The 26,412-nt window shown below is 34.5% G+C and overlaps 3 protein-coding genes across 3 annotated transcripts; 1 reads left to right on the top strand and 2 right to left on the bottom strand.

Moving 5' to 3' along the window:
- Positions 1 to 2,034: 2,034 nt before the first annotated feature.
- Positions 2,035 to 9,603, bottom strand: LOC110718612 (CD2 antigen cytoplasmic tail-binding protein 2-like). The gene is made up of 10 exons (XM_021897480.1): positions 9,323 to 9,603; positions 8,933 to 9,161; positions 7,811 to 7,936; positions 7,562 to 7,714; positions 5,174 to 5,300; positions 5,025 to 5,066; positions 4,183 to 4,371; positions 4,038 to 4,083; positions 3,196 to 3,273; positions 2,035 to 2,647 (listed from the first exon to the last, which is right to left on the bottom strand). The coding sequence occupies exons 1-10, from the start codon at positions 9,391 to 9,393 to the stop codon at positions 2,572 to 2,574; spliced, it is 1,137 nt and encodes a 378-aa protein (XP_021753172.1). The 5' UTR covers positions 9,394 to 9,603; the 3' UTR covers positions 2,035 to 2,571.
- A 4,056-nt stretch (positions 9,604 to 13,659) lies between these two features.
- LOC110718611 lies at positions 13,660 to 16,447 on the bottom strand. Its single transcript, XM_021897479.1, has 3 exons — positions 16,163 to 16,447; positions 15,103 to 15,259; positions 13,660 to 13,985 (listed from the first exon to the last, which is right to left on the bottom strand). The coding sequence occupies exons 1-3, from the start codon at positions 16,340 to 16,342 to the stop codon at positions 13,840 to 13,842; spliced, it is 483 nt and encodes a 160-aa protein (XP_021753171.1). The 5' UTR covers positions 16,343 to 16,447; the 3' UTR covers positions 13,660 to 13,839.
- A 690-nt stretch (positions 16,448 to 17,137) lies between these two features.
- On the top strand, positions 17,138 to 24,788 carry LOC110718610 (phosphoribosylformylglycinamidine cyclo-ligase, chloroplastic-like). Its single transcript, XM_021897477.1, has 9 exons — positions 17,138 to 17,314; positions 20,577 to 20,966; positions 22,624 to 22,718; positions 22,792 to 22,893; positions 23,039 to 23,098; positions 23,509 to 23,681; positions 23,807 to 23,909; positions 24,026 to 24,184; positions 24,334 to 24,788. The coding sequence occupies exons 2-9, from the start codon at positions 20,606 to 20,608 to the stop codon at positions 24,502 to 24,504; spliced, it is 1,224 nt and encodes a 407-aa protein (XP_021753169.1). The 5' UTR covers positions 17,138 to 17,314; positions 20,577 to 20,605; the 3' UTR covers positions 24,505 to 24,788.
- Positions 24,789 to 26,412: the final 1,624 nt, after the last annotated feature.

The following is a 26,412-nucleotide window of genomic DNA, read 5'->3' as shown; positions in this document are numbered from 1 at the left end:
ACTCATGCTAAAAATATACGTTCTTGTGAGTGAATTTATTGACGATAAGACATGTACAAGACCACAACTTAGATGTAGGCTATGTACCCATTTTAGATTCCTTCAAATTTAAAATAAATAAATAATTAGACATGTTACACACGATACCATTTTGTTTATTTATTGCTATAACGTCTTGTTCAGGACCCAAATCATGGGTGAGATATGAAACTTTCAAGACCCGAACATACTATATTGATCTTGATTCTTCACTTGGCAGACACTAATAATTGTTTTCTCAATCAACAAAGCTATCTCACAAAAGAATTCTATGACAAGAAACAAGATAATTTTTTATTTCTTACACGAAATGCTACCTTAGCCATACAAATAAGTTTAGGATACCGCAATGCTATCATATCATTAAGACATCAATCACAATTAATTGAGGTTTCATCTTCTTTTATTATAACTATTGATTAGTTTTGAAAAACAAGTTGATTCACGAGCGAGAAAGAAAATTTTCTTAATACAAATAAGTTACTCTCAGTGATAAATAATTTTTTGTTTATCACATGGGATTTTCGTAAATAAATCAACATGTTTATTTAGTCATCATCAACTGTGGAGCCACATTAATAAAAAAAAATTATTGATTTACTTACGAAAATGCGATAAACAGGAGAAACTTGTATTTTCTCGAAAAATAAAACAATAAAAATTCTGAATAAGAGCAATAACATACTACTACAATTGAATTTTGATACAAATTTACAAAATGGCAACAAATACACACGAACTATCAAATCAAGCAGTTAGCTATGTTTAATAATTTCCTTTCTGTTCCGACAGAACACGCAACTATAAATTTAATAATAATGAATTAATGATGAAATAGGAATAATTACCAGCAACATGAATAGACCTACCACTTTACAGATAGTACTCCCTTCCCTTTACATAACTCGTGTGTCACACGCTGAGTCGCTGACCTTTCTCAAGCGATGTCCTTTATTTTATTTTATTTTTATTTTTACGGTAAGAAAAAATAGCCATTAGGAAGCCCTCTTCACGAGGGGAATTTATAATGTAGCGATGTCCTAATATGAAAGGAAGATAATTCTATCTTATTTTAAATAATAAATATACCATAGGTCATAGGTGTTCTTGAGGAAAAGAGTTAAAATGGAATTAAATGAGAGAAAATTCTTAATTCTACCATAAAAAAAAATATTTAAGTTATTCCATCTCCACATTGTACTAACTTTACTAACCAAAATAGCGATAAATGTAAAATAAGTAAGACAGGACAGGACAAGACCTTTTAAGACGTGCTAACGACGAGTGAGACAAGGTATAACTGATAGGGATCTTGGCATCAAGTAGGTCTCCCGATGCCCTTTAGGAATTTCGGAAAACACACCTTGATGCATAACCTTGTCTGAAATCAAAAAATGTGCTCTAAAGACCAAATTTGAATACATGAAATCAGACTAATTTTGGAGATTTTGGAATCCAACGTCAAAAACTTAAGCACTAGTATGAGATGCATCAAGGGATCCTATAGCTTTATTTGGAACAATATACGATTTAGTGGATAACATAAAGGCTTGTGATGGCCTTGCACTAATGAAGAAGGTCGATCACATAGGGCTAAAACTGACAGCATAAAAGGTAAAGTGGACGATTCCAACCACCCAAATGGTCTCCCAAGATCTTATTGAATCTGTAAGAAGCACTCAAACCTCTTTTTGTTAGAGTTTGAAAAAGTCGAAAATAGCCTAAAATTAAAAGCTTATAATCCACGTTCTTTGATCAATTTCCGAAAAAAAAATTCCAAATTAAAAAAAAAAAATGTGTGAGTTGTCCCCTAGGCCTACCAATATGTCTCTCTCAAAAATGATTTTAGTTCAATGATATGGTTGTTCTAGGATTTTGTTGCTTTGGTAGTCAAAAACAAGAAATGATTCCAATTAATCACCATGTTGGCATCCCAAGGTCCTTATTAAGGTGTTGCAAATCCTTCATACGGCTATCCAAACTTCTACAAGTACATCAGAATAAAATTACTTTGCCAAGGTTTTTCATGATCAGAAAATATGAGTAACCCACATACATACTTTATGTTCTTTATACAGCCAAAGATTCACTCGGGCCTTGCCTGTTCAAGACCATCAAACTTTTCTAGCATAAAATGTATTCACTTGTTGCAGGAACTATAAACTCTTGTTTGTCGACTAACAGTCCTCCAGAAACTGAATAAAGAGATGCTAGCTAATCTGCTGATGAAGTCGATAGTGCAGAGGATAAGTGGTGCTCTAAAAAATTATTATCAGGGTTAAGAGCAAATGATTTACATCTTGTAAAGAAATGTGTATTAATATTCTACTCAAAACTCTATTTCACGTAAAATAAACCAGAAAACCTCATCAACATAACCAGCTTGCATCTCATGCTTTGGTTTAACTTCCTAGTATAAGACAGCTATTTAATTTGTACATGTACCTGTACAGCTACAATTAACTTCAAGGTGTGATGAGCTGCTTAACTACAAACCTGTTGTTCCCAACCAACAAAGCAAAATTGAAGTCATTAGCTAGCATTTGATGGTGCTTCAGTCTCAGGTTGAATTTCATCATAAGTGCCAGTAGTCTCATTGTATTTGTACCTGTGCAGAAGTTCAACGTGTCATATACACAGAGATATTTAAAACTATTCAGACAAGCGCTTGATTTCTAAGGGTTAACAGAGCACTTGTTATATAAAGATCACCAAAAGCAACAATATCAGAGCCTAAAATCCAAAAGAGATGGAGTCCGCAACAAAAGACCAACGTGTCATCTCCATGAGTACTGAGTAACACATGTGAAAGCAAGATTATGAACATCTAGCAAACTTATCAAGAAGCACTTCATGAAAACAAATATTATTCATCTAATCATGCCAAAATTGCATTATGCTCCTTCCCGTTAAAATAGGGATGAAGTAATTATGAAATGACCACTCTCTCAGCTACAGAACATGTTTAAAAAGTTTATTATCATCTGGCACCTGCCCAGAGTTCTTTCTATAAAGACCTCTTTTCACTGATATCACAAATGAAAGCTTTTGAACTATTTATCCCAGATTACCCCCCTCCTCACTAACCAAAAATAAAGCAAACTTGAAGCAAAATCTACCAAAATATATGAAAGAGAATAAGAAGTGCAGAATTACCATTGTCCTGATGATGCAGAGCAAAACAATCCAGTAGAGGGATCATAGTAGTATCCTAGGCTGCTACTGTAATAGTATCTGTGAATCGAAACACTTCATCAGATGAAGAACTGAATAGAGCTAAGAATAACAGAGAAAGAATAAACTTAAGAAGATAAAGCACAACCAAGCAACCACCAAAGACCTAATCCGTCGTACAGAAACTAAGTACGTCATACAACAGTGCAAGGCACTTTAACATGTGGCAGCTTAGCAATATAATCCAAGCTGTGTGATTTCCAGATAGCCATAGCATCCAAAACCACACGAAGGCATGAAGCACATTATAATAAACTCCACGGAAACCATTTCTGAGCCTGAAATAATTTATCAGACTTCCAAAAGCTTCATTCTATTTCATACTTCAAAATTCATTCATTATTCTTGTGCACACAACACTACACGATTTAGCTTTAAGCCTTAAAGCCATTTTGTAATTTCAATTTATAATATAACATACTTCTGAAGATTTTTTCACAAAGAGCTGCTAAGATTCATAGAAATATTAAGAATCTAGCACATACAAAAAATAAATTTATCAGACATCAAATACATCCTACCTGTTTTTTATCAAAAAAAAATTCACTCAGCAAGAACTTACAGAGGATATGCACCAAAAATATACAAGTATACATGTGACAACAGCTGGGAAAATGTGATTGTGCATTGAGATATGTGTAAACAGAAGATACACTTCATAAAACAACTCAAATTAAATCTCAAGACAAGTTCAAACAGTAAAGACGGTAAAACAAGAAACACAAGTTCACAGGAAATAATATTGACAAGGTGTAAGAATGTACCCTGATGTTTCGTCGTATACATAATCACTTTGCCCAGCCCAAGAACCTAAAATAAATAGAATGAATTATCTCACCGACAATGTTATTGTTTTCTTCTTAAACAAAGTAAACATAAAGAAATAGATCATATGGGCATTAAACATACTTTCTGAATCTTGGTTTCCGTTTTCCACTGCCATCTGAGTACTTGTGTCCACGCTAGGCATAGAGGCGTCATTATTCTGCTCAGAATTTGCAGCCACTTTATCATCTTCATCAGCAAACATGTCAAGTGCATCATCCTCGGTTCCTGACACAACATTATTTCTTGCTCGAGCAAGGGCCTCATATCCTTCTACAGGAAAACAAAAAATCGAAGAATGGTCACATTCTACACTCACGAAGTCACGTACTCACGTGGTCACATAGTTACAGTCTTGCTAATAGTACATAAAATATGGAAACACGTTGTACAAGTTACATTTTAAGATAAGGAGACATATTTCCCTGTAAATGGGTGTGCAGCACGTGGAATGTGATACCTTCTAAAGAGCCAAATAAAACCTGTCACAACCACACACACACACACACACTTACACAACCCAAGGGGAAAGAGAAGCAATGCAAGTGGTTCCCTTTCACACTAAGAGCTCCCAAATTCTCTTTCACCACCAAAAAGATAACAATGAGAACGAAAAACTAGACATATAGATGAATTACATACACTCACTACTAAAACTGCAAAGGAAAAAGGAGAGCACAAAAGCAAACAGGAAAACATGAATTAACCATTTACCTTCACACAAATTATACCATTAGAAAGATGTTCACACAAAGAGGATCTCCAATTTCATCATGCATAGAACAGCATTTTAAATATGCCATTTATACAATAGAAACCACATCAATTTAGTAATATTCAAGGGTTAAGCCAGATAATATATAAAAAAAAATACACAATGAATGAATTTATTTCATTCACAGGCTGCCAAAACTAATAATACAAACCTGCCTCACGTACAAAAACCTCTCGCTCCTCATGATAAACATCTGCAATGATAAGTCACAAATTAAGCTATAAAATTATAGCAAAATGAGAACATAGAACCGTTAATCAAAAGCTAACAATCAAAGATACGTGTAACGAAATGCTCAACTGTAATCCCCATTTTCCATCAGTCTCATGGCATCTTCAGTAAGTTGGTCAAAAACACGCTTTGTTTCTACGGACATCTTTACTCTCTTGTCAGTTGTACCTTTCAGTCTCTTCAGTGCTTGTAAAACCTGCAAGACACAAATTTATCACATTTATCCACAAAATTACAAAAAGAAAAGCATACAAGTTAAATAATACTAATAATATAAGATAGACAAGACAGGAACGTAAGCAGCAGTGTAATAGACTGATTTTCTGGTTTTATAAATTGATTGGATAAGAAGGAAATCAAGAAATAATAAAAATGAAAGCTTGAGTCTTACTAATGGCAAAAGGGTTACAAACTGATATGTTAATAGCTTTAAGCTATTACTCTCTTTGATAACTTTAGGTTATCACTCTCTTTGTAACTTTAGGTTACCATTCTCTTTCATTCCAAAATACATATCTCATGCCTTTCTATTGCTATGCTACTTCCTTTTTATAATCAAGCAAAACTACATAAATAACCTAAATATTAATAATGTTTGTCCTTTACTGCTGAAGAGTAACATAATTCAGTCCTATGTTGCCACACCCCTTAGTGCTCCCTTAATTATTTCGTCTTCTTTTGCTTAAGTGTCTTTTCACTCTTTCGCCCCGTTTTGGGTTCATTACAAGCAGCAACAGCACTACTTGTGAAATAGAAGAGTCTTAAGAGCGGTCAAGATGCAAAAGCCTAAACCTTGACCGGTCAAAGAGCAGAAAGGCAGCTATAATCACAAATATCAGTGGATAGAAGTAAAGAAAGTACTAAAAGCAGCATATGAGCTTCACATTACTATTATACTACAAACTAGCAGTAGTATAATGAAAGTGGTAACACTATCATATTAGTATATAAAGCTGTGCTAGAACAATAGTTTACAAAAACAGAGTTATGACTGAAAAGAACAGGAATGTCAATGATGATAGGACAGACCAGGATAATAAAAGATGGCAAGATGGAGCAAGGAAGAAAAGAGAAAACCACAAACAAAAGCTAACAGAGGGATGAAAACCCACAGGATCAAGGAAAGCCTGAACTTATTCACCAGTATGATTTCTTATTGTAAAGGTTGTTTTCTGTGAGCTGTAATGGGCACAAACAGCCAGATAGCTTGCCCCAGATATATTAATTTCTAATGCATTTCCAACAATCCTTTAATGTGCTTCCTTCGAATGTCCTTAATAGAAAATTAGAGTATCTTTATCTACAACCATAAAAACTTGGACCATCACATCTCACCTTCAAGCTTCAGGACTTTAGCAGAGGTCAAACCTATCAAATCACTCAGTTTTTTACTCTATCCTTCCTAGCATCTAGTAAAATCATAGGTACAAGGAATCATCCTCAGCTCTACAATTATAAACTTATGTACTTTCTACCCAAAGTTCACAGACTGCATCACAAAGAGGAGCTAAGGTGATATCACATCAACAAAAACTGTTAAGTAATAACAAACTTATGCACTTAAGTCCCAGAAGTAAAAAAGGAAATTGGCCTCAGTCGTCTGAATTTCATTCACCATGCTTCTTTAAACTCTTTGATAAAGGAAAAGGGAATGCCAAACCATTAAACATTTTATATATTTGAAAAGGACAAGAATACAAGATACATCTCCATCCTTCCAAAACACTTCCTAGGAGGTAGTGTCTCAAGAAGCTTCAAGACTCAATAGATAATCCAATATGAGGTTCCCTGGCAGTTTAGCTCTTATATAAGGGTATTAACCACTAACATTCTCAAAACTAAACCATGTCCTGCAACCAACCTTCTGGACAAGGTAGTAGCAGTACACATGAAAGGTAGCACTGAGTCACTGACCTATAAAGAAATTCCAAAATAAAAAAATTCCTCCCATGACATAGCTGCATGCACAATGCATAGCAACAATCTTTAACTGGTCACCCAGCAACACCTTATCTCATCTAACCACCATAATTCCATATCCAGACACCCAACAGAGCTTAAGAATCACTATATACCACTCTGATGTGTAGCACAAATGTTTCAAGCTGGCCAATACACAGAAATGACTGCAAGTATGCAAGTGTGTGGCTAATTGAAAAGAATGAATCCCTAGACTACTTGTCCTGATTTCTCTCAACAACACAGTATAGGATATTAAGAACCTTGTATAAAATCACATGGCTTTTGGAAAACCAATTAGATCAACATATCCAACAGTAAAACATGACAAATTGCTGACGCATAGAGATATAGAGCTTAGAACAAAATCAAAGGGGCTCCAATGAACCTTATGGTTGGGATGGTTGAAATGGCCAAACCAAGGACTGGCCACTCCATTGAGTTTTTGAATAATTTACAGAAAAACAGATAAAAGAGAGAAGAGCAAGAATATGATACCGTTTCACCAGGCTCAAGAACATCAGCTATACGGCGCTTTATCTTTCCTATATCATTAGAAGTCATCTCCTGCTCTTCATCATCATTATTAGGAATAGTGGAAATTCTATTAGCAAGCTTTGGGTCTACTTCAAGGCTATCAAGCCATGCATCCTGCAAAACAAATAGGCGATCAGGAAAAGCCATATTATGCAAAGGTCAAGTTGTTACAAAAATTTGAAAAAACTAATACTTAATATTATAGCATACCTTCTCTTCCTTTTCAGGTACATATTCCACAAAGTTCCCTGCTTCATCAAAGTAACCTTCTTCTCTTTCTTTTTCCAAATTAAAAGGCTCCAATTGGATACCATCATCGACAAAAGATTCATTTTCCTGCCAAAAGCAAATGTCCAACATAAGCAAACACCAACCAATCCTCAAAGACATGTACAACAGTAGAGCAACTGTCATAAAAAAAGAAAGCCTCTTCACAACAGTAACTTTCACATGATTTGAAACTCAATAGATGACAAGCAGGGAAGTTTTTTCAACAGAGAGGGCTTTGGAACATGGATAAACATTAATGCAGGAATATTAGGAAACACTAACAATTTACACACAAAGTAGGAAAAAAGATAACCAGTCATTAGGGCTACAACCATCATTATAAATTTATAAGCCTATATCACTCCGGTAAAGTTCGTCAAAGTGTCACGGCACAATAATCCACTTCCAGCCTTTCCAAACATTTTCGCCAACAACTGAAAATCCACTACAAAAATATGAAAATGGAAGAACCATATTAGCCTTAGCTGAAACTCAAAACACCTGGAATTCACATCTTTAGTACTACCTCCAGGCTCCAGCCCAAAAGAATAAGCAGCTTTTGACTACAGACGTTCAAACTCGCTCAACTCAAATTGCCAAAATTTAAAAAATGTATCAAGTTTTACTACCATATAATAGAAATTAAAAGTTAAATTTGACAATGCGTAACAGAAAGTCGCAAACAACCTACTTGTATTATATAAGGGCTAGTAACTGTACAGGAAATTATTTTCCTTAAATTCATGGGAAATGTAAGCTCAATAACAAAAAATGACTTTGTTCTCTCTCCAATTTTACTCAATAAACTTAACCAAATATACCTTCACTCCCACCAAATTAATTTCAAAGTAGCCGTTTTCCAGAAATCATTCCAACAAATTACTCTGTAATAAACATAATAAGCTAACAACTGAAAGCACCATACTAATTCAAAACTCACCCTAAAGAGCCAAAATGCAACACCAAATCAAAATCAACATATAAATCATATGATTAATTAAGCATTACATAAATTTAATCAATGCCAAAAATTACAAAAAAGTAAAAGAACAAAGAGAAAACCTGATATTGAACTTCAGCAGCAGAAATATGAGCCACTTCAACCTCACCGTCTTCAGTAAAAAGTTGAGTAGTCATATGAACACGGCGTTTCGCCCGCTCTTTCGCAGCGACACGAGGGTCCGAAAGATCAACCGGCCCAGCTACTTCAGCCTCCTCCTTCACCGCCACCGGTTCAGGTGCTGCTTCTCCCTTTAGCTTCTTCTTCTTCGGAAATCTAACTCTCTTTTGACTGCACAAATTGACATTCATATTCAATCCAGAAAAGAATCAGAAATTGGAAATGAAGTTTGATAAATTAGGTTTTGAAAATTTGATTGAAAAAAAGGGGGAAAACAACGAATTGATTGGAATAGAAGAAAGAGAAAGAGATTTAGGAGAGAGAAAGGATACTTGTTTTTGTTGGAATCTTCATCTTCGTCAATGAAAGGGCGCTTGCGAGAGGATGATGAAGGTCCTTCCATGGCGATTTTTGTGATGTTTGCGCAGTTTTTGCAGTAGAACTCTCTACTCTCTCTCTGCAAAGGTTTTTCATTAAGGCGGTATTAATTTTATTTTTATTTTTATTCATTTCGTGGGCAAAGTTGTAAAAAAATGCGTAATTTACCCCTACTTCCTCTATATTTTATTACTCGTACTTGTTTTACCTTCCTTTAGCGGTCGTATTTTATTACTGGCTTCATTTCTTTAACTTTTAACATTTTATAGTAACATAGGATTAAATTTTGCTTTATGTAGGATTATAAATTTTAGTTATAGTCAATTAAATGAGAGATTTGTAATTTCTTTTATAATTAAATAGTTCAAATGTCACGTAAGCAAAATTGGCCAATAGGATTTTAGAGTTTATTTAATTAAATATAAAATACTATCTTTGGAAATTAGGAATATTATCAAAATATTTAACAAATGAGAGGAAATTCACAAATTTTTATAAAATAAAAATATTAAATGATATACTACGTACTGCGAATAAAATAACACAAAAAAATTTGAATCTAAAAAATACAAACAACCGTGCATCGCACGAGTTTCATCTAGAATTTTACTATTTTTCCCTACTAATGGTTCTCTCAAATCATATTTTAATACAGAGTATTTTTCATACTCTCTCTCCTCCCCACCTATATACTTCCCACTTCCATCGAATTTTATGACGAATTACTTTCTACTATTCTTTCTAAATCTAAGCGCATGGAGAAATAAAGCAAGTAATAAGATACGTAGGGAGTATTAACTAACAGCAACTTTAAATACTTTGTAGTAGTTTTGCATCTGATATTACGATTTTGCTATTTGATAAACGAAATATGTTTATCAAATAAATAATTGGGGCTTCCTCCTTTTTAATGAAAAAATATTATACTCCATTTAACTAGCACCTCCTTAGACTTGAGAGTAGATGACCCTATATTCAGAATATGGTTGTCGACTTGTTGTGCATTAAGTCATTGGCTATTGAATATCGACTGAATGGTTTTTAGCACTCCGTTTAAAAAATAAATGAAAGAAAAAAAACATCTAGAGTCAAAAGTGCAATGTAGAGGATCGGAGTCATCATTCTCATGCTTTAACCCCCTTAGAAACTTATAATTACAATGCACCAGTACAATAAGTTAGTGAGTACTAAGTAGTACTTGGTTTAGTGGTAAAGGATTGTATTTTATAACCATAAGGTTGTAGGATCAATTCCGATTATGGACAATTGATATAAGTTACTTGATTTTTTAACGAGAGAAGGAAACTTTTTTGGTAGTATACTTGGAAAATGACATTACATTTAAAATATAATGTTTGTACAAGTGGAAGAGGGCTACACACTTGCATTCAAAAGGAGAAGGCGAAAATCAGTTTTATATACAGTAAGTCAGTAACCTATCTACAAAAAGAGAAAGATGACAACTCTAGGAAGAACAACGAGTGGATCGTTGAATTGTACTCTTCCCTCTGAGAGTCTGAATTATAGCTTCCAAAAGTTTAATACCATTGTCCCTCTTGGTGATCTCCTGTTTCGCACGCAGCTCTTGCATATGTAGTTCAAGTACCTATGCATTTAAAAGATAAACTTGTCAGAATGAAGGTTAAAAAAGCAAGAGCATACCAGTTTACACAAATGCATTACATGATCAAGTATAAAGCAGACATCAAACTTTGATCTCCAAAAACAACATCAACTTTTGTTAGCTTTCAGCAAACACATAACTGGGAGAGCCACCCATAAAGATGTGAAGAAATTAACAGAATAGAACCACTTTAGAAACTGACTTAAACGTTAAATACTGAATATTTAGCTCATCTCAACCAGTTACGGACAAAGATCTACAAACAGATCAGATCCACAGGCCAGAGTGGACATGGATGACAAAACTAAGAAGGCTAGGAAATTCAACTTATTCTACCGTGTAGCCAAATAGCCACGTATGACAGTGGCGCTATACCATCACATTTGCTTCAGAGATGCAAGGCAAAAGTAACCCACTGCATCAGGAACAACTTTTTGTCAATTACCAGCTTATAATTTGGTTCTTGAAAAAACCACATTTTACTTTTCTGACATACTACATTAAGTCCAGTCAGAGGACAAAAGTGCACTTTTGAGGGAGCGTGTCTTTTCTCTGAACGAGCATGAGCAGCAGCTGTAATAGCAACATCAAGTTCTCGCTCTAAAGTCCTCCACTCTTTGCTCAAGAACCTGGACAAAGCAGCAACCAAAATTGTCAATGTATAGCTCCTCTTTAGAAATAATAAGCCATAAAACTCAGCTAACAAATGTGCTTCAGAACTACAGCACTAGATGTCTGGATCCAACATTACATTAGTTACCAAATCACTTACACTAAACTGTTCTGCCAAGCAGACAATTGCACCTAAATCAAGTTCAATCAACACAAACAATGAAACAATTATCAATTTAAAATTTAAAAACAGCCACAAAAACACCAACCCAACTCATCAAATTGGTCAGATTAGCCAAAAACAATACCAACCAAGTTCATCAAATTAGCCTAATTACCTACATTTTAATCTTCTAAATATCCCAAAAATCCTCAACAATTCTATTGATCTATATAACCAAAAATACACCTACCTTAATTCATCAAATTGGAATAAAATAGGATTCACAAAAACCCCAATTCCAAATTCTTCTCCAAAATTCATCAAATTCCAGTTCAAACCCACCAAAATTGAAGGCATAAAAATGCAAAATACACATATAAAAGGCAATACAAAATCATAATTCAATCCCAGAAATTATTAAGGAAAGCTTAAAACAATGGAGGAGAGAGAAAGAGACATTGATGGTGCGAGACTGTTGGGAACCAAACAAAGAGACCGCCTAAAATTGAAGGCATAAAAATGCAAAATACACATATAAAAGGCAATACAAAATCATAATTCAATCCCAGAAATTATTAAGGAAAGCTTAAAACAATGGAGGAGAGAGAAAGAGACATTGATGGTGCGAGACTGTTGGGAACCAAACAAAGAGACCGCCTATCTATAATAAGTGGTCTCTTTGATATTTTTTAAAAAAACAAAACAAACATCATTTTTTTTTTACTAGTGAGTCACGTGCACTGTGCCCTGTTCCCATTAATTTATTACCAACCCTCCCTAGATAATAAAATGGTGGGAAATCACCCCATTTGTTTCCAATCTTATTCCCTTCTTTGTTCCCAATCTCATCTAACAACAAGAATACTTTTTAAAAGTTGGGAGTGAAATTCCCACCCCTACCCTCAGTTCCCATGTACCAAACACCCCCTTTGGTTTTTCACTAAGGCGGTATTAATATTACCTTCGTTTAAAATTATTGTTTGTGAGTGACGGAGTGTTAAATAAAGAGAGAAAATGAAAATGCATGTGAAAAGGAAAGAGATGAGAAAAGATAACTTAAAAAGAAATAAAACACTTGTTGTACATGATGTGTAGTATCCATATTTTGTACTTTGTATTCCATGTTGCACTATTCATTTTACCTCCTTTAACTAATGTTTGTGACTTAAACATAACAAAAAAACATGGTATTAATTGGAATCATCTCAATAGATAGTTAGTATTAATTTTTAATTGTTAATTGTTATTACTTAACTTGATATGCACTATTCATTTTACCTACTTTTACTAATGTTTGTGACTTATATATAAGAAAAAAAAAATATATGGTATTAATTGGAATCATCTCAGCAAATAGTATTAATTTTCAATTGTTATAACTTATACTTGATAATAATTAAATATATTGCCGATTAAATATTTGCATCGGCATACGTGTTCAGGAGAAATGGAGCAAATAACTAAAAAACTGAGGGAGTATTAACTGAATGGTTTTTACTCCGTTAAAAAGAATTGAGGGTCAAAAATGCACTGTATAGAATCGATATCATCATTCTCCCAAACTTGTAACTACGATACACCAGTACTTTGTACTTTTCAACAAGTTTGTCACTACCAAGTAGTACTTGGTCTAGTGTTAAAAGTTTGTATTTTATAACCATGAGGTTGTAGGATTGATTCCCATTATGGGCAATTGGCCTGAGTTTGAGGGAAGGGTAGGTAATCTCTGCCTTTCAGTACCTCTAATAGGAGATTTTATCCCACAATCTTAAGGTTCTAATGTGCAAACCTAATCACTAAACCAAATCTTGCTTGGTTTTTGTATGATACATTTATTGAAGTACCAAACAACAAGAGAAGAGGTGGAAATTTTTTGGGAGTAAGTATTTATATACTTGAACATGGCATTTCATTTAAAACATTTGTTTGTACAAGTGGAAGAAGGCTACATACTTACATTCAGAGGAGAAGGTGAAAATCAGATAAACAGCCAAAAACGGTGTTTATATATTTTAAAAGGGGAAATTACAGCAAGTCAGTAATCTATCAACAAAAAGAAAAAGATGACAATTCTAGGAAGAACCGCGAGTGGATTGTTGAATTGGACTCTTTCTTCCGAGAGTCTGAATTATAGCTTCCAAAAGTTTAATATCATTGTCCCTCTTGGTGATCTCCTCCTGTTTCGTGCGAAGCTCTTGCATATGTAGTTCAAATACCTCTGCATTTAAAAGATAAGCTTGTCAGAATGAATAAAGAGCATACCAGTATACACAAATGCATTACATGATAATGTATAAAGCAGACATCAAACTTTGATCTCCAAAAACAACATCAACTTTTGTTAGCTTTCAGCAAACACATAACTGGGAGAGCCACCCATAAAGATGTGAAGATATTAACAGAATAGAACCACTTTAGAAACTGACTTAAACGTTAAATACTGAATATTTAGCTCATCTCAACCAGTTACAGACAAAGATCTACAAACAGATCAGATCCACAGGCCAGAGTGGACATGGATGACAAAACTAAGAAGGCTAGGAAATACAACTTATTCTAACGTGTAGCCAAATAGCCACGTATGACAGTGGCACTATTCCATCACATTTGCTTCAGAGATGCAAGGCAAAAGTAACGCACTGTATCAGGAGCAACTTTTTGTCAAATAACAGCTTATAATTTGGTTCTTGAAAAAACCACATTTACATTTCTGACATACTACATTAAGTCCAGTCAGAGGACAAAAGTGCACTTTTGAGGAAGCATTGAGGAGATTGAATATAAAGCAGCTAGGACGCCTAAGAGACATAAAATGGAGGAGTGTCTATCATAATAGGAGAGTGATAGACGTCTATAGGAAAAGAGATCCAGCAATGCTATTCCTATCATCCTATGGAATGTAGGTCTTGAAGCTTGGTTAGGCAGGGAGAGTTAAACAAGATAGCCCTTCCTGAAATGTACCCCCTCGGCCCCTCTTCTTTGTTTGTCACAGACAGTTAAATTATGCCATCTTAAATATAAAACTATTGAAATGCGATAGCAAATTATCACAACTAACCCTGGAGGGTAACTTCAGTCGTTATTTGGGTTTTGACAGGAAACAATGAATATGATGGGTACCAATGGACAATAAAGTGACATAAAAGGAGCTAGTTTCTAAAAAAAGAAAGGAAAAAAAAAAAACTACGTATCACAAAAGATGGACAGTTTTGAAAAGCCTTTTTTGGTTTATGACACAAACACCTATGGATTTCATTTGAGGTCTCGGTTGTGGTTAAAAAATGGACATCCATAGATTTCACTAAAAACACGGAAAATTGAAGCCATTTTCATACTTGATGTGTTCTCAAGCTCTTTTGTGATTTCCTGTGTGCGTAATTCAGCTGCCTTTTGAGAAGCCTCGGCTTGTCTTTTCTCTGAACGAGCATGAGCAGCAGCTGTAATAGCAGAATCAAGTTCTCGCTCTAAAGTCTCCACTCTTTGCTCAAGAACCTGGACAGAGCAGCAACCAAAACTGTCAACAATGTATAGCTCCTCTTTAGAAATAATAAGCCATAAAACTCAACTAACAAATGTGCAATATTGATTAATGTATTTCAGAACTGCAGCACAATGCAATCACTTAATCACCTTCTCAGCTGCCTCGGCTTGTCTACATGCCTAAATTTTTACAGAAGAGCTTTATAATACTCAGAGTAAACTACCCTCAATGTCTCAATGGAATCTTGCCATTGCACAAAACTCAGCCTCCCATCAAGTAAACTTGCTACAAAATTTTAGCAGCTTATTCCCAAGCTAAGAATAATAGATAATGTATCATGTATGCAACCTGTCACATAAAAGCGAAAGTCGTTTGTACAGTGTCAAGTTTCCTAACACTAGATGTCTAGATCCAACATTTCATTGATTACCAAATCATTTACACTAAACTGCTCTACCAAGCAGACAATTGCACCAAAATCAAGTTCAAGCAGCAAAAACAAGGAATAAAAATATCATTTTAAAACTTATAACAAGGCCAAAAAAAACACCAGCCTTGCTCATCAAATTGGTCTAATTAGCCAAACATAACACCAACCATGTTCATCAAAGTAGCCTAATTACCTACATTTCAATTTTCAAACTTCAAAATATCCCAAAAATCCTCATCATTTCTATTGATCTATATATAAGCAAAAATACACCAACCCCAATTCATCAAATTGGAATAAAACACGATTAACAAAAACCCCAATTCCAAATTCTTCTCCAAAATTCACCAAATTCCAGTTCAAGCCCATCAAAATTGAAGGCATAATAATGCAAAATACACATATAAATGGCAATACAAAATCATAATTCAATCCCAGAAATTAATAAAGAAAGCTTAAAACAATGAAGGAAAAAGAAAAAGACCTTGATGGTGCGAGACTGTTGGGAAGCAAGCGAAGCTTTATTGAAGGTATCTTCATCAACAAACACCGCTTTTTTCAGAAGTAGCTTCTGAAGAGACTCGAGATTTCCAGAAGTTTCTTTGAGATTTGCGATCGCTGAATCCCATCTCTCGTTTCCTCTCCCTTTTTCTCTCTCCTCCATTTCTCTTCTGCTCTTCCCTCTGCTTTGTTTGTCTTTCTCTTGAAGAAGAAAACTCAGATGATATGCTACCTAACAGTCTAGTCAATCTCCCCTTTGACTTTTTTTTTCCCCTAAAAGTGAAAGGCTAATTATGAGCAAACCCAAACAAAATACAAGTATGCTAATTAAAGGGGTAAACTTATACGGAGTGATCCGTATTTCGGTATTTTCGTAATAAATTGGGAAAAATTACTAAAATTATTATCGGTTTTATATGTAAATAGTATTGAATTAAGAGGATAAATTACAATTTTTTCACTTGATCTACATTTTAAGTTTATCTAGGGTGATAAACTTGAATTTTCTTGCTAATTATTGCTCAAAATTGTTTATCAAAGTTAAAATATGTTTAATCATCAATGCTAGCAGCGCGGTTCTATTGATTATTGATTTATTGGTGATGTTTGAGTTTTGAGTGTTAACTCAATGTCTATCTAGCTCAAACAATGAAGCAAGCCCATAACTGTAAACTATGTAACTAGAATCAACCTAAGTTGTGCATCAAAGGTCATAGGAAAACAACAATCTTTCATAATTGATGTTGAAGATATTAATTTTAGCCAATGTGAGCTCATTTGGATGTACCGCGATATGCTTGTTAAATTTATGATGTTTACTCATATTCTAGTTATGCAATGATAATAACACATATATGAATATATTTAAGTGTACTAATCGGCAGGGGCGGACTCACATGTTGTCATTGTGGGTCCCAGGATACAGTATTTTTTATATATATATATAAAAAAATAAAAAAAAATAAAAATTTATTCCTGATGTTATTTTCTTTTTTCCCCTTTAGGTCTATTTCACGGTCCCAGCCTCCCAGGGCACAGTACTCCTTCCTCTCTCTCTCGTCCATTGAAGCATACTCGAAATTCTCCATTTAAGGGGCTTCTGAGCTTTCTCTCCTCCATTGAAGCAGTCTCTAAGGTTAGATGCTTCTTTTTCTTTAATCATCTAATATTAATTTTTACAATCTAGTGTTAATCGTGTATTTAATTGTTAGTATATACTCAATTTAGGATTCTTCGAAGTTGGATAATTGAACTATTGGTTATAGATACCCGAAGAATTTAACGTAATTTTTGGAGTCTAGTTTGATATTGAGTCAATTTTGGTTGCTAATGTGTTGCGGGGTTTGGTTTGTCCGTTTGTGTAATTCTTTAATGTCAGGATGAAACCATGAAAATTCCAAGGGGTGGGGGAATGGTTTCAGGTAGGTGAAGCACCGTCTCAACCAAACCAAGGCACCACCACCTCCATTTCAGTTTATGTCTCTTATTAGATCTTGTTATTCTAAGGTTGGGGGGAGGTTTCAGGTAGGTGAGGGTGGATTTATGGGGGTCAGGGTGGAGGTGGCTAATCAATGGTAAGGGTGGCTGGGTGGGTTTTTCGAGAAGGTGGAACCGTGGAGGTGAATTTAAGGGAGCGAGTATATTTTTCAGGAGGGTGGAGTTGAACTTACGGGGTTGGGGGGGGGGGGGGTTCAGGGGTGGAGGGGAACTTATGAGGGGTGGGTGGGGTTTCCGGTGGTCGGTGGTGTTTTTGGTTGGGTAGGTGAATGTCATGGTGATGATGGTTTTTGGGTGAGTTTTGAAGTTAAGGGCAGTGAGACGGTGATGATTTGGGTGGAGGTGGTGGCAGTGCAATGGTGGTGTGGTGTGTCTTTGGTGAGTCTAAGGCGGTTTCGGGTCAGGGAAAGGGATAAATAGTCGCTGAACGAGGAGATAGAAAACGGATCTAGAATGAAGGTCAAGGTGAAATCATCGGTCAAAGATTTTTGTTTTTCACCTCTCAATTGCTAATTTTTATTGGGGGTTCGATTGATTCAGTGTTAGATGTTAATTTTGCCAATATGTGCTAAATTTGTTGATTTATTTTGATAGAATTGATCTACTAAATTACTAATAGTTCAGAATTGTCACTGATAGGACAACCTATTAATCAAATCCTGGATCCGCCATCTCCTATATTAGTATATTAGAACAACAATTTTGTCGAAAGGGAATATATCTCTCTTTGAAAAGGAAGATGAGTAAGTATTACAATCTAAACCAACAATGAGAGAAATCAAAAGAGCATATAGTTCAGCACCAAAAAAAAAAAAAAAAAAAAAAAACCATGCGATGCATATATTCATTAAAGATTGAGAATCATTTTCCTATTTACCCAAAAAAAAAAAAACCACATAAAGAGATGGTGCTCACAATTTTTTTTTAGTGAAAATGGGGTATTCAATCCAAATTTGCTATAAAACCTTTTCACATGTAAGCATTCTTACAAATAAGATGTGATTGGAAAAAAATTAATTGATTAAGGAGTCTCAAGAGTGATGCCTAAGATATGAGATTGAATTCTGTCTATTTCACCAACTCTCAGTATATGACACTCTCTAAATGTTAAGTGATAAAAAGATTAACCAAAGTTCTAATAAGATAAGATGAATGTAAATGATAGATAAAACACATCGTTCATATAAAAAATGATACTCATGAAAATTTAAAGGAGTTTTGACTTTTAACACATTAAAAGACCCAATTTATTTTTAACACTAAAAAAATAAGGAATTTATTATATAACCACCAAAAAAAAGGATAAATAAATTCCGTCCATGAATTCATTAATTTTTTTTATTTGGTTGTTTAAACTTTAAAGAGCCATAAGGGTAGATGATGAGAATCGATCCCAAGATATATTGAAACGGAAAGGGAGCTCTAACAACTTGAGCTATCCATTATTAGAGTTTGAATACATTTTGTATTGAATTACTGAAGCCAATAGCAGTCATATATATAGAAGTACAAGCAACAGAGGATGAAAGCCGTAGCTTATACTAAGCCTAAGATCAGAATAAGCCTAAATACTATGAACTAACCTAGGAGACTATTGACTAAAGAATACAACATGGAGGATAATAACAAATACAAGGATAATTGATGATAAGCTTATCCACTTAACATCCCTCCGCAAAATGGACAGCCGAAGGGAAAGTCCAATCTTAAAATACGACTATTCCTTAACACGCCCCCGTAAGATAGATGGTTTGTAGATAAGGCCAATCTTGGAGCACAAGGTAGTGTGTGGGTTTCTCCATAAGAGAGTTTGGAGAAATAAGTTTATGCTTGACAACACTTGATAGATAAATTACGGGTTGTCGAAAATGATTTTGTTTCTCCGTAAGGGGTGTGGAGAAAAAAAAATGATAGTTGGTTATTCCAGGTTGAGAGACTACATGGTGCTGAATTATGGTTCTCTTAGAGAGTTTAGAGAAAAAGAAAAAAATAATATTAATAATTGACATTTCGTGGTAGATAAATTATATGGTGTCGAATTATGGTTCTCTTAGAGGGTTTAGAGGAAAAAAATATTAATAATTGACATTCCGTGGTAGATAGACTACATGGTGCCAAATCAAAAATTAGCTTTGCAGGCATTCCATGGTATTCCATGGTAGATAAACTACAGGGTGCCAAAGAGGGATTGTTTCTCTATAAGGAGTTTGGAGCTATCCGAGAGGGAAGTTGAATACGGACCATTATTTGTCGGTGTTGACAAAAGGGTTTTGATGGTGTAGCCATGGTAGTAGCGAAAACGGAAAAAATAAAAGTTGTATCAATAGCTCAGGATACCATATTAGAGTTTGAATACATTTTGTATTGAATTACTGAAGGCAATAGCCGGATGAAACCCGTAGCTTATACTAAACCTAAGAATAAGCCTAGATACTAGGAACTAACCTAGAAGACTATTGACTAAAGAATACAACCTGGAGGATAATAACAAATACAAAGATAATGACTAATAACAAATACAAGGATAATTGATAATAACATAATACAGATACTAAGCTTATCACTTAACATTCATCATTGTCTCCATAAATTTATTATTGGATAAACAAGAGTATTGTGTGTTAATTATTCTAAACTTTTTTTAATGAAAAATAACAAAAACAATAAACCCGACAAGGGCCATAACCTAATTTCTGCAAACATAGGAGTACTGTTTAAAGTTTAAACTAGTTCTCTCAGTTACTCCCTCTTCAGTCTATCGTCCTCTCTATAGAAAGAGGGAAAAACACTTCACTTGCAAAACTTGGTTGGTATATCTTTTATCTTTCTTTAACTTAATTTCAATACAAAATTTGATCTTGTTTATCTTTTTAATTGATTAATTCGTTTAATTTTCATAGTTGAAGGTTAAGAATTCAAACAGACAACCATGGCCGCCAACTTAGGTGTTAACGTCGAGTCACTTCAAAGTTCAATTGTTTATAGTTCAACCAGAAAAATTTCTGGGGTTTCCAATACTAAAAACCCAAACTTTTGCTATAAAGCAAAACCCACCTCATTTTTAACCCCCAATAAGTTTTCTTCACCATCTTTAGCTCTCAAAGGGGTGGAATCGAAGAGGGTTATTGAGAAAAATTGCCGGGACTTTTCGGTTTCGAGTGGCGGAAATGAGGCTGGTGGTTTAACTTACAAGGATGCTGGGGTTGATATTGATGCTGGGTCTGAGCTTGTTAAGAGAATTGCTAAAATGGCTCCTGGAATTGGTGGCTTTGGAGGATTATATCCTCTAGGTATATATATGTTTACCTTGTTCTTTGTATTGTTTCAACTTTCGAGTGTATGTATTCTTGCTATTTGCTTGGAATTAGAAGTACCTTTCTATTGCACACTTTGTTCGGAATTAGTTGTTACGCTGATTGTGTAATTTGGATTTGTAAATGACAATTGAAGTGGGGTTGAGGTGGTATATTTATAAGATACTTGCAAAGTATGTGGGATAACTGTATTTTTTCTTGAAGCTTTGCACTAGGAAAATCTTTTATTAAATGGAATTAGTGTTGTAATTGGTGGAAATGCTGAATCTTTTACTTCACTTTAGGGTGTTACGTTTTCATCTTGATGCATTAAACATATTGGAGGAAGCTGTATGTTTGGTGTCTGTCATTTGAATTGGGTTTTGTGAATAATCAGAAGCAAATTCATGTCTTCAATTTGATTGTTTTCATTTTCTGGAAAATTGTGCACTTGCATGCTTCATGTTGCACACAGAGCTTAATTGATGAGTGTTTCAATCCCAGGCAATAGGTTTTGAACTTTTGATATGATGGTCACTTTATTAGTTTCGTCATGGCTGGGTTGGGGGAGGGGGGTTGGGGCGGGGAAGATGGCTAGTGTTGATTAAGGGGTGCACAGGCTTTAAATTTGAGTATCTTTTGCTTACTTGCTAACAAGGAAGCATGAATTGTTTCGCATGCATATATTTTTTCAACATGCAATGTTTTTTTTTGTATACAATTTGCTGATTAAACTGAATTTCTGAAAAGTAAACCCAGCCACCTATGACTTCAGTACTTCATTGGTTGATAACCAATAGTGGCATTTTATCTACTGTTCGGACATCGAAGGTATCCCTACATAGTGCAGAGTACATATTTAGCCACTTCACCTGTGTAACTCTATTGATGTCTGAGTTTAAAGACGATTCTTCATTGTGTATTATTCTGTGTGCGTTATTGAGAGTTGGATGTCGGAGTGGTTTGGCCTTGTCTGTAATTGATAGGCTCTTATAAAGGAGGGTAGAAGACCATGTTGTTTATCAGGAATTTTGATTTGGTTGTTGTTGAAGTTTTAACTGTTTAATGTTCTATACAACTGCTTTTGTTACACAATTGTGTCTCTCTGTATATGATGAAAAAAAGTGTAAAGAACAGTTTGTCTTTTATTTTGGTTAATTCAGTCAAAGTTGCTTGGAATATCAAGTTTTATTTTGGCTGCTAAATTGATTTTTCCCTGCCACTACTCTAACAGAAGACTTGTTACAATAGAGTTAAGGAACCAGGATGAATAGTTTAAATGTGAGTTATGATGGAAAATATAACTGTCTAATTCCAATGGACTCCGAGATTCATTTCCTTTGAATTTTGGATTGTAACAGCTGAATTGATGTGCCCAGTCTTCTTCTTGTTTACCCTGACTAGAGTTAATTTGAAACAACCTCTTTGTTTTTGTAGCAATGAGGTTCCATGCTTGCGTACATCCATCCTCTCTATTGCCTAGGCTGGGAACCTTTTTAAAGGATTGTGCGTAATAATGTTGTGTATCAAGCTAGAAAAACATGTTGCCTTTGAAATAAGACATTATAAAAATAAATTAAAGATGTGTATTTTTGTTTTGTAACTGGTTTTCTTAGCTGTGTTAATCCATTTTAACACTTTGACACTTGCGCAGGGGACTCATATCTTGTTGCTGGTACAGATGGTGTTGGTACCAAATTAAAGCTTGCATTTGAAACTGGAATACATGAAACTATTGGAATTGATTTGGTAACATTTGATTTTGATCTTTGGTCATGCATTGTGCTGTCTACAATTGGCTTCTTACTCATTATATCTTCAGGTTGCCATGAGTGTTAATGACATTGTTACTTCTGGAGCAAAACCCTTGTTTTTCCTAGATTATTTCGCCACAAGTCATCTTGATGTTGACCTTGCTGAGAGGGTACTTTACTGACACACTCCCCCCCCCCCCTCCCCTCCTCCTCCTTTTAGTGTGTTCTCGTGTTTTCTTATCTGTAGAAAGAATAGTTCCAAGTTTTAGTTCCTGCAAATTAATTGAACACAACATAAATGATGTCTTATTTCAGGTTATTAAAGGAATTGTTGATGGTTGCCAGCAATCTGATTGTGCTCTTTTGGGTGGAGAGGTAATTCAGAGGCTCGGCATGTATTAACTGTAGCCATTTTTTTTTTCATTTTTTTTCCCCTGAAGTACGTTTTTTATTTAAAATTGTTAATGTGTTTAATTGGTATGCTTTGATATTCATAATTTTCCTTTAAAATTGAGTGGTTGAGTTGTGATTTAATTGTTAAAGGAAGTTGTTTTAAAATCAAAGCTTGAGCTGTACGGGAATGGGTTAGTCATTATAGTAGAGCTTAATACTGAAGCCAGTTGCATATTTGGTAGATTAGAATTTAGGATTCCGCTACATGTATTTTCAGTTCTTGTAATCTTCTTTTATGCTTCATTTCATGAGCCTGAATTTTTTCATTCTTGATTAATAGATTGGAGTAGCATAATTAACATTTGGTTGACGTAGCAAACTTTGTGTTTAAGACTGCAGAGATGCCTGGCTTTTATGCAGATGGTGAGTACGATCTTAGTGGATTTGCTGTGGGCATTGTGAAGAAAGAATCAGTTATTAATGGGAAAAATATTGAGGCTGGAGATGTACTCATCGGTCTTCCATCCAGTGGAGTTCATTCCAATGGCTTTTCTCTCGTTAGAAGGTCAGCACTTATTTTGTGGCTCTAGTTTTGTGTGATTGACACATCAGTGGGCCAGACTTGAGATACAATTGCGTTTAAGATGTAAACAGTTAATTAGCATGTTGACGTATGTGCTCGTGTTATAGGGTATTGGCACAAAGTGGCTGCTCTTTGACAGACAAAATTCCTGGTGAAGCTACTACTTTGGGTGAAGCCTTGATGGCCCCAACTGTCATATATGTTAAACAGGTGATATATTCTCCCCTGTTAAACATGTTACTACATTATTAGGGGGCACAAAGCAGGTGATGGCCCCAACTGACAAACTGTCACTTATGTTTATTCATATGTTTTTCGGTTTGAAGGTGCTTGATGTGATTGCTAAGGGAGGAGTAAAAGGGATAGCACACATAACTGGTGGCGGGTTCACCGATAATATACCTAGAGTTTTTCCTAAGGGTCTTGGTGCTGTCATTGATAAAGATTCTTGGCCTGTTCTTCCCGTGTTTAAATGGCTCCAAGAGGTAAAAAGAAACTGTCTTTGATGGATTTGATTGTTCACAATGATTTCATAGGTTATTTCGCTGAAATTGGTTGACAAACTCTGATTATAGTACTGCGCAGAAATGAAGTATTATGCATTCTCTAATTTTACGTTCTCATGTGCTGGTAGGTGGGGAGGATAGATGACGGTGAGATGATGCGGACTTTCAATATGGGTATTGGAATGGTGCTTGTGGTAAGTCCAGATGCAGCCCTCAAAATTCTTGGCGATGCAAATGGAGCAACTCCAATGTATCGCATTGGTGAGGTAAAGACAGGTGAAGAGGTTAGCTATCGATGAGAGGCTTCTCATCAAGTTTTTTTTATGCGAAATGACCCTAAAGATTTGAGTCTTGCTATCTCTTGAGCTCTCTCCATCTTTTCCATATAACTTCTGTCAGCACATAATCTGCCAGAATATGGTTTGATGCAGACTAGGAAAATTTATGTGCAATGATTAATGTAATGATTGCACATTAATAGCCATTTTAACTTGTCGGGCAGCTACAATTTTGATTGATGTAATGATTACTAGTTTCATTAAAATAAAATTAAAAAAAGAAGAAAAAAAATAGTTGCACCTCATTTTCTAATTGTTTTTGATGAAGTTAATTATGATACTAGTATAAACGTGTCATAGTAACAAGTTATTGTAAGTCTGTTGTATCTAAAAATATGCCGAAAACAGAGGGATAACTGATCCTTCTTTGTTTCTGAAGACCCTTTTCGGCTTGAAACTACTCAATCACATTACAGTGATTACACTGATGCAGATTATAATTGGAAAGCATAACATGACAAGGAGCTTCAAATCAATGAAGTGGCTTTCCGTTTCATACCAAAAAACAGGAGCTTGAAATCATAATCATAATCATAATGACAAAGAAAAGCATGGAATCATAGACAGCTCAATCATAGGAAAGCACATGCAAATTATAACTACTTTACGGATAAGCTTTCAACTGTATAATATGAAGATCTTGCACCGTTACAAAGTATAAATGCACCTGAAAATTATCTGGAAGACATGTCATTAATCACTACAGTAGTACTGTCAACTGAATTGTAAATAAGGAGAGAGAAATTAGATAGCCTGCTTTACTTTACAAGTTTAGATTAGAATAAATGAGGTGAAGACCTGGTTGACATTATATAATGAGAAAATTAGAAATTCAAAATTCATGAAAATTGAAAAGGTGGGTTGTTGGTTGACACAAAAAAGCAAAAATGGAAGTGAGAATTGATGGGAATTTCAACTTTCCACGGAACATGGGAAGTAAATTCCCAAATCCCCTTGAAAAACCAAAATTAATGGGAATTTCAATTTCCCTTATTGCCAACCAAACCCATTTTAAGAAATTTCATTAAGAAATTAATTTCCCATAAAATACAAATTCCTATGGAAATTAAATTTCCATATCAACCAAACAATACCTTATTAAGGTGCAAGATAAGTGTACTCTTTAGTCTTTATACGGTGACTGTTTTCAATCTAACATGTTGTGACTTATCTTTAAAGGCTATGCTGGCCAAAGTTCACCTACTCTACGTCTGTGCTTTGCTTGGCGGTAATAATTAAGTATACTATTTTAGAATATTCAGAAAAAAGTAAAAAAAATAAAAATTTGTCACTCTTTATAACATATGGAGCGAATATGATTTAATTGAGTTTAAAAAAATTTGAATAAATTTTTTATTTCAAATTGGTGGATGTATTGAAATTTGTAACAAATAATTTTCAGAGAATGAAAATCTAATGTTTGTTAACTTGTACCATGTGGGTGATGTGATTGTTATATGTATGTTTAAGTGTATAACAGCTATACTGCAATTGTGTGCAAGTTACAATATGATGAAGTATTAATGTCATTTTTATGGAAGGTTATTCAACATTTCTAACTACATTAAGTCATTAAGACAAGCTAGTGACATAGAAAGACAAATAACATTTTCGATATGACAACCCCATCCCAAATGCCTCTTTTAGTGTTTGATTTCACAAATCTTTTCACTATATCAAACCTTGATTCTCCGTACATAATACTTTTTCTATACTAGTGCACCATAGAAGTATATTATAAAACTTTGCAATATGAGTATTCTTCAGTCTTCTAATGTTATTTTTTTCTTACCTTTTCAAACAAAAAAAAAACATAACTTTAATTATTTGATAATTAATTAATTTATTTTTATAATATTGTGCACAACA

The sequence above is a fragment of the Chenopodium quinoa genome, unplaced genomic scaffold, assembly GCF_001683475.1.
Source record: "Chenopodium quinoa cultivar QQ74 unplaced genomic scaffold, ASM168347v1, whole genome shotgun sequence".
NCBI classification, from domain to species: domain Eukaryota; kingdom Viridiplantae; phylum Streptophyta; class Magnoliopsida; order Caryophyllales; family Amaranthaceae; genus Chenopodium; species Chenopodium quinoa.
This window is presented reverse-complemented; position numbering and strand designations above follow the sequence as displayed.